At 40.7% G+C, this 15690-nt stretch overlaps 1 protein-coding gene across 1 annotated transcript in view; it reads right to left on the bottom strand.

The window, feature by feature from the left end:
- Positions 1-14760: 14760 nt before the first annotated feature.
- Positions 14761-15690, bottom strand: part of LOC134310347 (small conductance calcium-activated potassium channel protein 3-like) — a 132339-nt gene continuing 131409 nt past the window's right edge. Inside the window, exon 4 of the mRNA XM_062991907.1 lies at positions 14761-14897. Coding sequence (XP_062847977.1) covers positions 14820-14897 — 78 coding nt within the window. The 3' untranslated portion in view covers positions 14761-14819. The remainder of the gene's footprint in view (positions 14898-15690) is intronic.

The following is a 15690-nucleotide window of genomic DNA, read 5'->3' on the forward strand; positions in this document are numbered from 1 at the left end:
ACCTCACTTGCACGTCTTTGGACTGTGGGAGGAAACCGGAGTTCCCGGAGGAAACCCACACAGACACGTGGAGAACATGCAAACTCCACACAGAAAGGACCCGGACCTCCCCGCCTGGGGATTGAACCCAGGACCTTCTTGCTGTGAGGTGACAGTCATACCCACTTGGCCACCCATCCCGGATCGGTATCGGTATATTGACGTCATATACAGATCGGATATCTGATGGACGGGCCGATCTACTTACCGATCCAAACTCCAGTCCGCATCTTGTGCTGGACCATAAACCCGCCGTAACTTAACATAATGTAACATGAGGCACGTCACCGATCCAAGTTCCATTACACATCTTACCATGAACCCTAACACCTTCAGTCAGTAACAGGAAAAAATAACATTAGCTGCTTATTTTACTTAAAAACAGCTACTTGCAATGTGTGCAAAGCTAGAGAGTCAAGGGGTGGAAGTAAGGTTTCGTCGTATAACACGACTTATTTAATCAAGCACCTGCAGAAACTTAACAGAGAAAAAAAATGCAAAAGATAATGTTATTTTTTTTGCTATTTTAATATAAGGTTCTGTGTGGTTTCAGCCTCATAATGTAACCCTTAACACAATAACAATCATAATAATAATGAAGTATCGGTATCAGTATCGGTATCGGCAGTTGTGTATCGGAATTGGATCGGAACTGAAAAACTGTGGAACGGCGCATCACTAGTCTGAACTGGGCACCAATGTATCATAGGTTTCTCTCACTCACTCTCCCATTTGGAAGCAATTTTGAGAAGGTAAAGAAATCTGCTGAACCCGGAGCCAATAAATGCAGACACATCATAAAAAAACCTAGTGAATTTCTTCGAAACGTGACCTGTAAGTAGCAAGGTTCCTGAAGTCAGGTCCCGAAGAGTCTTGTTGTTATGAGGCACCCACCCTACAAGATGTTATGTGTATTATATATTGTATTATATATAATATAATGAAACTCTTCTCCAGGTCTCTTTAAATCATTAAACCTGCAAGCTTCACTGTTTACTCATATGAGCAGCTTGTTTGTTTACATTCTTCTATTTTGTAGTGGAATTAAAATGGTCTTGGTGTAAATTGGTGTAAATACATAAAATTTTTGGTTATTTATTAACAAATAATTGTGCTCAAGTGGTGCAGCAGTATATTACATAAGGTCATTACTGCTGAGATACGGGATTGAATTCTCGGATGTGCTATCATCTGGCTGGGTGTCTACACAGACATGACTGGTTATGTCTTGGAAAGGAGGGGAATGTGTGGGGATTCGAGGCCCTGCCTTGAGCCTAGTGTTTCCCAAAGAAACCAGACCAGGATAAAGCAGATGATGAAATAAAAATGATGACATTAACAAATGAGTGGAACAAATTTACTGATAAATTGACTGATATTAAAGTAGGTTAGTAGCAGTGTAGCGATTAGGATTAAAGGCTATAAATGAAGAATAAAGTATGATTAAAATGTAACAACTTCAGGCTGGATGTCGGTTGTCTGTATGCAACATTTAGTTCTGCTGGTGAAATGTGATTAACCTTTGGCCGCCAACAGGTCTGCAAACTATACGAGGGTAAATTTTCTCAGTTTTTTTTATTTATTATTTATTCTTTTTATTATTATTTCAACAACAACTATACATTATTAATAAGTAAAACAATAATAATGAAAACAATAACAATAATAATTAAATTACTATTATTACACAAATTATTATTATTAACATTATTATTATAACACTATTATTATTACTAATTTACATTTGTCAGCTTTTTAGCAGACCTTTTTTCCCCAAAGCTACTTACAGTAATGACCGAATACCTTGCAAGCAATTGAGGGTTGCCCAACAGTGGCAACTCATTGGTAACTACCACTGCCCCACAAACATACTACCAATGCCCACAAACTACCACTACCACTGCCCACAAACATATTAATAATAATAATAATAACAACTTTTTCAAACTTTTTTTAAGCGACCTAGGCAACACAAACAACGCAGCAAAATGGAATCTGGTCCCACTTTGGTTTACAAAATGTAACATAAAGCCTCCACAAGGGGGCGTTAGTGTACAATTCATTTTAACAGTGCCTGTTAAAATTAGTTAATTTAATATTTAATATTTTTCTCTGTGACCCAGGGGTTGAAAAATCCTGTGCTAGAGGATAAAGTAGCACTCACAAATCACAAGTAAACTATTATCAATTTATATTTAGGCCATATTTAAAATAGGATTTTAACGTCATGGGACAGTGGTAGCCTAGTGGGTAGAGCTTTGGGCTATCAACCGGAAGATTGGCGGTTCAAATCCAGGCTCTGCTATGCATCCACAGTTGGGTCCTTGAGCAAGACCCTTAACCCTCTCTGCTTCAGGGGCGCCGTACGATGGCTGACCCTGCGCTCTGACCCCAGCTTCCAAACAAGCTGGGATATGCGAAGAAAGAATTTCATTGTACTGTACCACCTGTATATGTATATATGACAAATAAAGTATATCTTCTCTTTTAGACACTTTGGTTACATTCATGAGAGGACAGGTAGTTAGTGGGTACACAAGATTCATCAGTTCACAAGGTTTTGAATTTTGTATCTCCAATTCACCTCACTTGCACGTCTCTGGACTGTGGGAGGAAACCGGAACAGGCACGGGGAGAACATGCAAACTCGATCGAACCCAGGACCTTCTTGCTGTGAGGCAACAGTGCTACCCACTGAAGCACTGTGCCGCCCCTAATGCTGCAAATAAAAAAATCTCGTTCTCATTATAATAGACATTTCTAAAGGTGGGGAAGATTTCAGGCCACAAGTAGCAATCATGGTGAAGGTGACGGAGCTTCCTAAAGATCTCAGCGTATCAAATATTAAACAACACTTAAACAGAAGAACAAACAGACCACCTACAAACAGCAGAAACAATCCTGTCAGTACAATTGTTTTGACAATCCGCTATGGAATTTTAGTGGGACTTCGAAATCATCCCTAGATAGACGGGCCACGCAGGATTTCAGTACACTCAGACTTATGATGAGAGAGGTGAGAGAAGCCAACCTTGAAACATTAGAGAATCAAAGACAATGTTCCATTAGAGAAACAGATGATGGATGTTTCCAGCTGATATGCCAGCAATGATTATGCAACAAAATATCACAATATGATTCATTTGTAGTGTCCAAATACTTTTCTACTAATGTAATTAATTACATATATCTTATTATATATATTCTATTTATAGGTACAAAAATAAGGCATTTAAAATGGATATACACCGATAAGCCAAAAAAATTAACAGCGCCCTAAAAATGTGTAGTGTGTGTGTGTGTGTGTGTGTGATGAGAGCACCGTGCATGCTTCATGGCAGCAAATTTCTGTGTTTTTTCTTCTCTGGAAAAGCCAGCCTCGTCATGGTGACTGTTGCCTAGGCGACAACATCAAAGAGCAGCCAAGCTTAATTAGGGTCCCCAGTAAGACAGAAAAAAATGACTCTGTGTATGTGTGTGTGTGTGTGTCGGGGGGGGGAGATGACGTAACATGATTGCATGTGCGTGTGCAAGTGAATGGTTAAAAGAGAAAATATCAAGAATAGTGAAAGAGTGTGAGATGAAAGATGAAGCATGCAGGAGTGATGGAGAGAGGGATTGTAAAGAATAGTAGAAGTGTACAAAGAAAGAATGTACAAGAAGAGAAAGGAGTGGTATAGTAAAGTTTTTGAACCAGAAAGACTCGTGAGTGTAAAAGAAAAGGGAAAGTGGAGGAGAGAGAGGGAGGGAAAATGATGAGAATGAATGCAAAAGGAAACAAGAAAGCAGGACAACATGAAGTGCAAAGCCAAGAGTGATGAAGGGATTCAATGTGAGAATGAGAAAGTGTGAAAGGAACGAAAGTGGAGAAAAGAAAGACAGAATAATTGCATGTGTACAAGAACAAGCAAAGTAAAAATAAAACATGGAGTGGAGTGCAGGAGTGGAAGGATACACAAACAGAAAACGATGGAGGGGCACAGTGTAGAAAAAAGCATGAATGATAGTATACACTGATCAGCCTTGTTTCTACACCCACTGTCCATTTTATCAGCTCCACTTACCATATAGAAGCACTTTGTAGTTCTACAATTACTGACTGTAGTCCATCTGTTTCTTTGCATACCTTTTTAGCCTGCTTTCACCCTGTTCTTTAATGGTCAGGACCCCCACAGGACCACCACAGAGCAGGTATTATTTGGGTGGTGGGTCATTCTCAGCACTGCAGTGACACTGACATGGTGGTGGTGTGTTAGTGTGTGTTGTGCTGGTATGAGTGGATCAGACACAGCAGCGCTGCTGGAGTTTTTAAATACTGGGGAAAAATACCTTGAAACTCAACGCCTTTAATATTAAAACTTGACGTCAGTTGGTTCTGGGAGTGGTGTTGTGTTTTAAAGGTGTTGAGTTTCAATGTATTTTCCCCATAAGGATGTATAGGGAACCTGTTCAAGGTACCACTGTATAGTAAAATAGTGCAAGAGGAAAGCAAGAAGTTTAAATAGTGTGAGAGGAAAGAGAGTTAGCAGGTGCAAATAGGAAAAAAATACTAGATGAAGAGTAACAGATTGCAACAGGTAGCAAAACGTGAAGTAGGGCAGGTGAGAAAACAAAGTCAGGTGAGAAGTGTAAGAGAAACATGAATGCAAAAGAGAAAAGAGAGAAAATGAGGTATAGTAAGAGTGCTAGTAAGTGGTGAAAGAGTGCAACAGGGATTAGTGGATGTGAGAGAAAGAGAGAGATGAAGGGCATGAATATGAGGGAGAGGGAGAGTGTGGATGTGGGTGGAGAGGAAGAGAATGTTCTTTCACTCTGAGTGTGTGGGTGTGCAGGAGTTCGGATCAATGAATTGTGAATGTGTATTTTCAACATCTGCACTAGTAGTCCTCAGTCAGTTGAGAGTGTGAGTGTGATGCTCTTGAGTCTGTTTATCTGTGTGAGCATGTGAATGTGTGTGTGTGTGTATGTGGGCCATTCCCCTGAATCTGTGCCATTTCCATCCTTATATGTATAAATGTACAGTGGTACCTTGTAACTCAATGCCCCCTAAACTCAAAATCTTTAAAACTCAACACCCTTTGTCGAGAAATTGGTACCCTTAAACTCAACGTGTTTCATATTTGTGTTATTTTCAGTGTATAAGTGTCAAAAACAACCCCATTATCTTACATTAGCCTAAAATATAGGCAAGACCATGGAACGCATTAACAGGTTTCCCATACAACCTTATGGGAAAAGATACCTTGAAACTCAACATCTTTTAAACTCAACACCACTCCCAGAACCAATTGATGTTGAGTTTTAAGGTACCACTGTATATGAAAAACAACTTTACAATGCATTTTTAGTAGAGCAAAGTGTCCTGCACATTGATCTAATTGCAAATTTAGGATATATAATTTACGTTAATAAAAACTCCCTATGGCCGCTCAGGTGGCGCAGCGGTAAAAACACATGCTAGAACCAGAGCTGGATCTCGAATACATCGTCTAAGGCTGAGCGGCCACATGAACAACGATTGGCCTGTTGTTCAGATGGGCGGGACTAAGCCGGATAGGGTCTCTCTCATAACTAATGCAATTACGACCTCTGCTGGCTGATTGATGGTGCCTGCACAGAGATGAGAAAAGAGTGCTCTCAGGGTGTGTCTCTCCGTACACAACGCTGAGCTGCACTGCACTCGGGCGTGGGTTAGCTTCGTTCTCGTCAATCAGAGCAGGGATCGGCATTGGTGGAGAGAAAGCATGATGCAATCGGGCAATTGGACGTGCTAAAATGGGAGAAAAAAGGGAGAAAATTCATAAAGAAAATATAATAAAAAAAATAATAATAAAAACTCCCTATGACACTGAAAGAAATGTGTGTTTTTCATGTCCTCACTCTATAACACTACACTTTCCTTGCATTGTTTGGTGACTCCATATCCCATCTATATTTGATATGTATGTACTCTCTATATTTTAAGGACAAATGTCAGGAAAAAGTAAAATGGGCACATCTTTACAAACGGATACATACACTCAAGTCCCCAATTGTAAAAACACCTATATTGTTATAAAGACATTTGTATATTTTATAAACTGTGCTTCATTCTAAGACCCTTTGTTCTCCATCAACCTTAAATGCATCACGTCATTATTACAGCAGTAATTGTACATATCTGAAATTGTACACACTAGTGAAGCTGCACTGAGCAGAAAAACAGCGCTTTCAGACTCTAAGGGCACATTCACATGAGAAGCGGAAAAAACGCTTTTGCTCCAGCTGTGATGCTGTTTGATATGGAGTGTGGTGGTGCTGCGTAGCATTCTGCTGTGCTTTCCTAAGCGATGTTTAAAGGTTATCTGAATAAAATTTTGACCCAGATTGCCACTAACAATTCTCCAATGGGACAATGGTAGCCTAGTGGGTAGAGCTTTGGACTATCAACTGAAAGGTTCAGAGTTTGAATCCCAGCTCTGCCATGCAGCCACTGGTGAGCCCTTGAGCAAGGCCCTTAACCCTCTCTGCTCCAGGGGCGCTGTACAATGGCTGACCCTGCGCTCTGACCCCAGTCTCCAAACAAGCTGGGATATGTAAAGAAAGAATTTTCATTGTACTGTACAAGTGTATATGTATATATGACAAATAAAGACATTCTACATTCATTCTATTCAATGAGACAAACTGTTTGATATGACGCAGTAGAAGCGACTCAGTCAGTATGAACAACGCTTAACGTGAACAAAGCTTAATGTGACTTATTGTACTAAAACAATGAGCAAGGAATTTTAGCAGTGGAGAGAGCAGTAATAATTAAGAGAGGTTTAGTGTTCCTGTGTCGTACATTAAGCCACATTCTCTCGTAAAAGCTGATTCTCACAATTTCTCAGCCCCCCAAGCTGTAACACAAGTTTAAAAGTGAAACAGTGAAAAAAAATCCAGCTAAACACAGATACACGTGGACGCTTTCAGAGTGAATTTGATGGTTATTCCACACAAATGCAGATTTGTCTCATATTCGCACTTTGATGACATAAAAAACGGTTTGGTATATTGTTTAAATAAAATTTTTTGTTCCAAGTGAGCAGCCGCTCAGGTGGCGCAGCGGTAAAGTACGCTAGCGCACCAGAGTTAGGGTTTCGAATACATCGTATCGAACCTCAGCTCTGCCTTTCCGACTTGGCTGGGCTGCAGCATGAACAACGATTGGCTGTTGTTTAGGGATTAGAGGGTAAGAAAGTCGGATCATAGGTCCTCATAGCTGGTGCGACTGCGGCCCCTGCTGGCTGACTGATGGCGCCTGCACAAGGCTGAGGAATAATGCAGATGGGGGTGTGGCCCTCCATACACAGTGCCCGTCAAGTGTATGAACTCAACTCATGCAGGTGAAAAATGCAGTCTGTACTGAATGTACGTGTATGTCAGTTGAGAGGCGTCCCCAGTCAGTATAGAGGACGCCATCAGGGTAATTGAACACGACTAGATTAGGGGGGAAAAATTGGGGAAAAAAAAAATAGTAATGTGAGCATGTTTGGTCTAGCCGGGGGTGTCGGTGGTGTGCTCCACCTGTACAGAACAAATTAATAAGTAAACAAATACAATGTTAATCTCTTAATGCCCCTTAATCCCCTTAATTTCAGATTTTCAGATTTGGCAACAAACCGAGACGAACTAAGGCCCAGAGATGAAGCCTACATTGTAGCAGCTGTAGATAAATAAACATGTGACAAAAAATACCAAGGTTTTTTGTCAAAAGACATTCAGAAGAAGTGCAAGACACCTAGTCGCCGTTCATAAAAATGAAACTGAGATTGTAAAGGCAAGTCGATGGCTGTTAGATCTACTCCGAAAGCAATTAAACTTTAAACACAATACAGAGGAGGTCTGGGACAACGGTTGCTTGTTATCGGCCAAGCCAAAAAAAACAAACAAAAAAACAATCAATGTCTGTTTGTAAAGAAATCATTAGAGAAACATGTGACAAACTGCACCATTAAGCCAAGTGATGATCAAGGATCTGTAGGGAATAGAAAGCAAGTACAATCCTTCTGTGCTCTCTAAACACCAATAAGTCACGACTTGAGTAAAGGCTTAAAGGATATGCCCTGTCACATGACCTGTGATGAAGTCTTTGTTATTGTGAGAGACGACAGATGGATTTTGCAATTGGGTGAACATTAACTTAGGGGAATTGGATCAGATCAGAGGGTATGTCTGAAAACCTAGTGAGCTACCTTGTTGCCTACTGGCTACCTAGGCAGCTGCCTAAGCAGAGATGATTCTAACAAGACATCGACTTATAAAGCAGATTATTTAGACACACTACTCAGACAGTGATTATTTCACAGTAGTTTTGCTTACTAAGCTCTCCATGTACCGAAAACAGTTTAATTGTCAAATAATAACACTTGTTTACCTTTATACAAATTAAAAATCTACGAAAATGTATTTACATTTGAAAAGACCTCAGTTTGTTACTTCGCATTTGTCCGTCATATTTGTAATTTTTTGTCAGAAAAGTTGTGCTGCACTGAATGCTGGGATTGTCTTCATCGCTAAGAAAGCATCGGATGCTCCCTTGTTATTCAGTCTGATTATCGCTTAGAATTAAGACACCTCAGTAGGCAGCATTTTAAAGCATCTAAGAATTTAGATAGCCTCTTCTCTGGAGTGCACAGGAGAGCTCACTAGGTTTTCAGACAGACCCAGAGTAAACATGACTATATCCAAGAAGCAGAAGAATCGCGAGAAAGCGGACTCCACTGATAAGAATGGCAGACCTCATCATTTCTGCCAACTTTCCTCATGTCATATCAGCTGTAAAAGCTGTTTGTGCATAAGATGAACAGACAAACTCATACCGCATTCCATCACTGGCACTCAAACTGGGTCATTCGCTTCAAAAAATGCACAGTATTGTGGAATTAAATGCCAGAATTAATGGAAATCATAACCGGAGTCTGCAAAAAAGATTCAGGCAGGTCTATCAGGCTATGTCCTACCAGGGATGTCCAAACTACACTATACATTTGCGACCCGTTACCATTTTCTATTTATTTATGCATTTTTTCCCTTTTTCTCCCGATTTAGCGTAGTCAATCTGTCTTCCGATGCTGTGGATCCCTGATTGCATTCAAGGAGGGTATATTTGCTGCTCACGTGCCGCTAGCGGACCCCTTCTTATACGCCCGTGCTTGCACAGGCACCTTGGTCTGCTAACCAGGGACCTTGAAGACCCCACCCACTTGGTTCGGTCATTTTCCCCACCCAGCAGATGGCCAATTTATGTCTGCTGCTCTACAGGACCTGCCAATTGTGCCCGCTAGATGGCGCCAAGCTGATCAGTAGCAGAGCCGAGATTCCAACCGGTGTGTTGAGAATCTTGGCGCTGGTGTGCTTGTGAAATATCTGGGTGCCAGGAGGTATTTCATAAATAAAATGAATGTGGATCCGCTGTTAAGCAGGTTTTAAAGAAAACTGCTTGAAGCGTTTGAACACATATTTATGTGTCGCTATCACATAAAACAAACCTAAAACACGCTTCATCTTCTGTCCCCCAACTCAAAACATTAACGTTACACCTACATTACTGTTCCCAAGTTTTGGATAAACATAGAGGCTCCAAAGAAACGCAAACTAGGCAGCGAATGAAGAAGATTTCAGGTGCGCTGGGAAAATATCTAGTCAAGTACAGTGGACCCTTGAGTTACGAACGGTTTACTATATGAACATTTCGGGTTACGAACGATCTTTTTCAACTTAATGTACGAACAAATTTCGGATTACGAACTGAAATTCGCGAAACACGTGATGTGTTTTTTATGTACAGTACTACTGTGTGTTGTTTATTATTGTTTATTACAGGAATGTCTATTCTATAATTTAAGATTAAGGGAAAATATACTTGTATTTATAACAAAAAGACCATTTAAGACATTAGAAAGGTTAGGTAAGGTCTGGCACGGGAGGTCTGGCACGGATTAATTCTATTTACATTATTTCTTATGGGAAAAATAGGTTTAACTAACGAACATTTTTACATTTTTAAGAACAGCCCTTCGGAACCAATTAAATTCATAACTCAAGTGTCTACTGTATGTCTACTGTATATTAATCTTTTGGTAAAATCTTAGTTTACACAACACTGTCAAAGATAGATCATTAATCACTCAAATAAAATAGTTAAATATCTAGTAGGTTTATTATATTTTTATTTGTTTTATTACAAAAGAGTCTGTGACCCGTGTTTGCATATTTTTTTACTCCATCTGGCCCCCACCAAGAAAAGTTTAGACAACCCTTGGCTAGATGGAATGATTTTGCAAAAGAAGCAGAATCAAGGTGCACCACAACAACAGCTCTTTACCCAGGATGTCCAACAGCTTCACTTCTACGAGGAAACACAATGAATGTTCAATAATTGATTCTTACTTAGACCTAATACAAGCAGCACTTGCCCAGGTTATCGTCTTCAATATGTGCATGCAACTGTAGTTGCATTAAGAGACCAGACACCACAATATGAACATACAGCCATGTGCCTGTCAGTGGTTAAAAGAAAACTGAGAGGAGCCCTGGTGGTGCAGCAGGATATCCTCGGCTCTGCTACTGGCCAACTGGATGCCCCCTAGCAGGCAAAATTAGCAGTGCCTGCAACAGACAAAACTGGCCATTAGTCTGCTGGGTTTGAAAGACCAGACTAATAACCAGGTGGGGTTTTCAACGCTGTGTAAGAACCCTACGCCGAGGCATAGGTACAGAAGTGGAGGAGCATGGAGATCTATTCATGCACGATATCCAGCCTTGTGTTCGAATCCACCAAAATGTGGGTGAATAAGAAGGGGTAGCGAGACTGCGCATGCGTCGAACGCAATGGGGCAGGCGGATATACTCTCTTCGGATGCGATTGGGGTCCCCAGCAGCAGAAGACTAATTGGCCATGCTAAAATCGGGAGAAAAAAGGTTTTAGATTAGGATTTTAACGTCATGTTTTACACTTTGGTCACATTCATGACAGAAACGATAGTTATTCATCATACACAAGATTCATCAGTTCACAAGGTTAATGTTAAACACAGTCATGGACAATTTTGTATCTCCAATTCACCTCACTTGCATGTCTTTGGACTGTCGGAGGAAACAGGAGCTCTTGGAGGAAACCCACGCAGACATGGGGAGAACATGCCAACTCCACACAGAAAGGACCCGGACCGCCCCACCTAGGAATCAAACCCAGGACCTTATTGCTGTGAGGCGACAGTGCTACCCACTGAGCCACCGTGCCACCCCGAAAGACGCCAGCTCTTTAAAAACCAATGGTGGTCTCTGCTATGGAGCTACGCTTGGCAAAGTGTGAGAAGTGTGAAGTTCAACATGACAATCCATTGCTCTTTGCCCATCCAGGGATGTCTTCTGCTTTAAGATGAACAGATGCTGTTCATAATTTTTTACTGAAATATGAGCCTCGGGGCACCCGAGTCCTTGTCCTCAACAAGACTGAGAAAACATTGCCACCATGTCCAGTTTTAACTTTTAATCCTAGAGGGAAATGAAAACTGGCAGCTTTCTCAGGGCATAATACACATGATCACGGAGAATATTACAGGCTGGCAAAGGGAACATTTCAGCTAGATAAAGTTAGTAAATTACTAATGACAGTGGAGAAAAAAAAACAATCAAATCACAATTAGCTCTGACGGTGGGTTAAAAGTTTTGTTTTAATTATTTTATCTATGATCAAATCTATGATAAAAATGCGATGTTAATTTGTTCATTCATTGGGTGTGTTCGAAAACCTAGTGAGCTGCCTTGCTGTCTTACTGTCTACATAGGCATCAGCCTAAGTAGAGAGGATTTTAATAAGTCATTGACTTATAAGTCAGGTCATTCGAATGCACTACTTAGACAACTAATGCCAGGTTCACACTACACGACTTTCCAAGTCGTCAGGTCGCTGTACAGTTCACACTACACAGCTGGATCTCTTGTAATCGGGAGTCGTTCAAGTCGGTGTGGTTTTCACCGGTGTGGTGAGCTTCTCTGGTCTCCCAAACTATGTTTTTTATGAAAACAAATGCGAGAGGTGACGAAAGGTTTAATGAGGTTTAATGATCCAAAAATGCATGTCAACAAGTAACGAGCGATCAAAGTTTGTGCGTTGATGTGCAGTGTAAAATCAAAGAGGAAAAATAAATGATTCTGAGTGGATTTGGCTTGGATTGTTCTATAGTGAGTTGGAGGTTAATAAATATATTTTTGCAATGCAATGTTGGTGTTATGTTTTGTAGAGAACGATCAAGTCAGAAATACTGTAAAACTTGTGTGTTTGCCGATGTATTCTGATATAAACTATATTATGCCCCTGTCCCACCTGTTTACAACTCCTCCCCTGCGTTTCCCCTAACCCTGCATCTTGCGTTCTCATTGGCTGTTCCACATAGCACTCATTGCCAGTCGGGCAACTCAGATTCGGATATTCGACATGCTAGAACTCTCGCTTCGGTTGGCAAGCGCTCGGCGAGCCACTTGGATAGAGTTGTTGAGTAGTTCACACATAGCGATTGAGAGCCGAGTTTAGATCGCCGAGCAAACGCAGAGTTGCTCCCGAGCCGGCAAATCTAGCACAGACCAGTCGGCGAGCAAAAATCAGGGCAAAAATCTTGTAGTGTGAACTACGCATAAGCTAACACCGCTAGCCTCATGCCATTCAAAGCAATGAGATGGGGTGGCACAACGCGCTAGCATGTCAACTAACATCTCCCTCCGTGTACCAAAAACGGTTAAATTCGCTGACAAGCCCGAATTTGCTAATAGATGACACTGGTGCAAGTTCATACAAATTAAAAATCAATTATCATTTATTTTGTTTGAAAATAACTCCGTACTTTGCTTCGCATCGTCCACCATATTTGTTATTTTTCTGTGAGACAAGTTGTGCCGCACTGAATGCTGGGATATCCTTCACCACTAAGCCAGCATCGGAATGCTCTCTCGTTCTTAAGTCAAAATACCGTTGAAGTTTTAAGATATCTTACTAGTGAGGATATTAAGGCATCTAGGATTTCGAACAGCCTCCTTCTCGGGAGCGCCTGTAGGATGACGTAAAATGCTGCCTATGTAGAGAGCGCACTATGTTTTCAAACACACCCAATGTCTGTTTTAGAACCGCTTTATCCTATTCACAGTTCACTGGGGCAATGACAGGAAACACCCTGGATAGGTTCGCCAGTCTATCACAGGGCAAACACACATTCACACACATCAGTTCACTAACCAAATCTGCATTTTTTCACCTTTGCAACATGTCACAGCTGTGACCCTTACTCTCCTTAAATGATTCCAAAACACTGGTTAATGCCTTCATTTTCTCTCGCATTGATTACTGTAATTCTCTATACTCGGGTCTCTCTGCTAAAACTATCAACTATCAAGTTGCGATAAATTCAAAACTCTGCGGTAAGAGAGCTCAGTCGAAACACAAAATCAACCCACATCACCGCATTCTTAATGAACTGCACTGGCTTCCGGTATCAAATACAGTGGTACCTTGTAACTCAACGTCCCCTAAACTCAAAATCTTTGAAACTCGACATCCTTCGTGGAGAAATTTGTACCCTTAGAATGTAATTACTTTCAAATTAACAATGAACAGCCACTTTGTTCGGCGCTCGGCTTGAGCGGTGCGGTAAAACGTCATCAAAGTGCGACTATGAGACGAATCTGTATTTGTGTGGAACTCTGAAAGCTCCACATGTATCTGTGTTTACCTGGATTTTCCTCGTGTTTCACTTTTAAACTTGTGTTTCAGCTTTTACTCATCATAAAAAAAAGCTTTATGTGACTTAATGCATTTAAAGAACAACACAGGAAAACTAAACCCTAAATTAAATTATTACTGCTTATAAGTTCTCTCCACTAATGAAATTTCTCGCTCATTGTTTTAGTACAATAAGTCACGTTAAGCTTTGTGCACCACCACACTCCATAGGAAATAAAGGCACAGCTGGTGAAAAACCTATTGTGCCGCTTCTCATGTGAATGCACCCTTATTGAACGGAATACGGTATTCCAAGATCAAGCATCTCCATGATTAAGAAGCATAAGGAAACAATAAAGAAGTAAAAGTAAAGTGCAGGTTTTATTGTATTTATTATTGATTTTTATTATTTTCAGTGTATTAGTGTCAAAAACAACCTCATTATTTTTCATTACCCTAAAATATATGCAGTTCCATAGGACCATGGAACACATTAACAGGTTTCCCATACATCCTAATGGGGAAAAATACCTTGAAACTCAACGCCTTGTTAACTTAACGCCACTTTTAGAACCAATTGACGTTGAGTTTCAAGGTACCACTGTACAAAATGCTGCTCCTTACATTTGAAGCCCTGCATTGTTTGGCCCTGACCCGATCTTGGAGAGCTCTTACATCCGCACATTCCCTCTCGCTCTTTAAGGTCCTGTGGTGGCAGGTTCCTCTCTACACCTCTCACTAGACTCTCCACAATGGGTGGCAGATCTTTCAGTGCTATAGATTCTAAGCTTTGGAACTCTCTACCTCAATCTCTGTGTAATTGCTCTACTGTTTCTCTCCTGAAGACTTTTAATTTCGAACAGTGTTTCTGTCCTTCCTCTCCTGTAAAGTGACCCTGAGATTGTATTAAAAAAAAAACACAGGGAGAACATGCAAACCACACAGAAAGAACCAAGACAGTGTGTCAATAACACTGAGCCACCAATGTTATTAATGAGGGGTTTCATTATTAGAAATATTAGATACAACAACTGACATTATATCATCCAGTAGTGAAGAGGAGGAAGAAGAGGCCCTTACACTGAGAATGCCATGTCGGTATCATTGAATCCTGTAGCACCTTTAAAACAATACAAACCAAATCAAATCAACCAAATCAAATTGTCTGCGCAGGCACAGTTATTTCTGGTACTGCCTGGCTGCCCTGTGCATTAACATACGTTCTATTAATGTCTGCTTTGCTTTAATGGGGGTCTGTTGTAAAATTTTTCGTTCTAGCAATGCCAATGCAGACGTGGCACAGAGGAGGTAAAATCAGTTGGAATTTTACCTCATGAAATTCATAAGGATTTGAATTATTCCTGACTGTATTATGCATCTTCAAGCTGAACCCCATGCTTTTCCAAACAGAACACGGACTGCTGTTAAAATTCTCTGTGAAGAAGCGAATAACAGCATTAAAAGGAACAAGCTGTCAGTGATGATAACCACGTTCGGTTACCATGGTTTTAATAACCTGCAATCCAGACTGAACAGTGCATAACACCAAAATCACAGTAACTTGCCTAAACCCACAAAAATAATAAATAACTCAATAAATATTTACATTTACATTTTCAGCATTTAACAGACGCTTTTATCCAAAGCGACTTACACAATGAGCGGAACACGATGAGCAATTGAGGGTTAAGGGCCTTGCTCAGGGACCCAACAGTGGCAACTTGGTGGTGGCGGGGCTTGAACCGGCAACCTTCTGCTTACTAGTCCAGTACCTTAACAACCAAGCTATCACTGGCCCCAAATAAATAAAGCATACTCTTCAAAACCGAAACAGAGTGATATGATTATACACCGATCAGCCATTGCATTAAAACCACCTCCTTGTTTCTACACTTACTGTCCATTTTATCAGC

Source organism: Trichomycterus rosablanca, chromosome 3 (genome assembly GCF_030014385.1).
Source record: "Trichomycterus rosablanca isolate fTriRos1 chromosome 3, fTriRos1.hap1, whole genome shotgun sequence".
NCBI classification, from domain to species: Eukaryota; Metazoa; Chordata; class Actinopteri; order Siluriformes; family Trichomycteridae; genus Trichomycterus; species Trichomycterus rosablanca.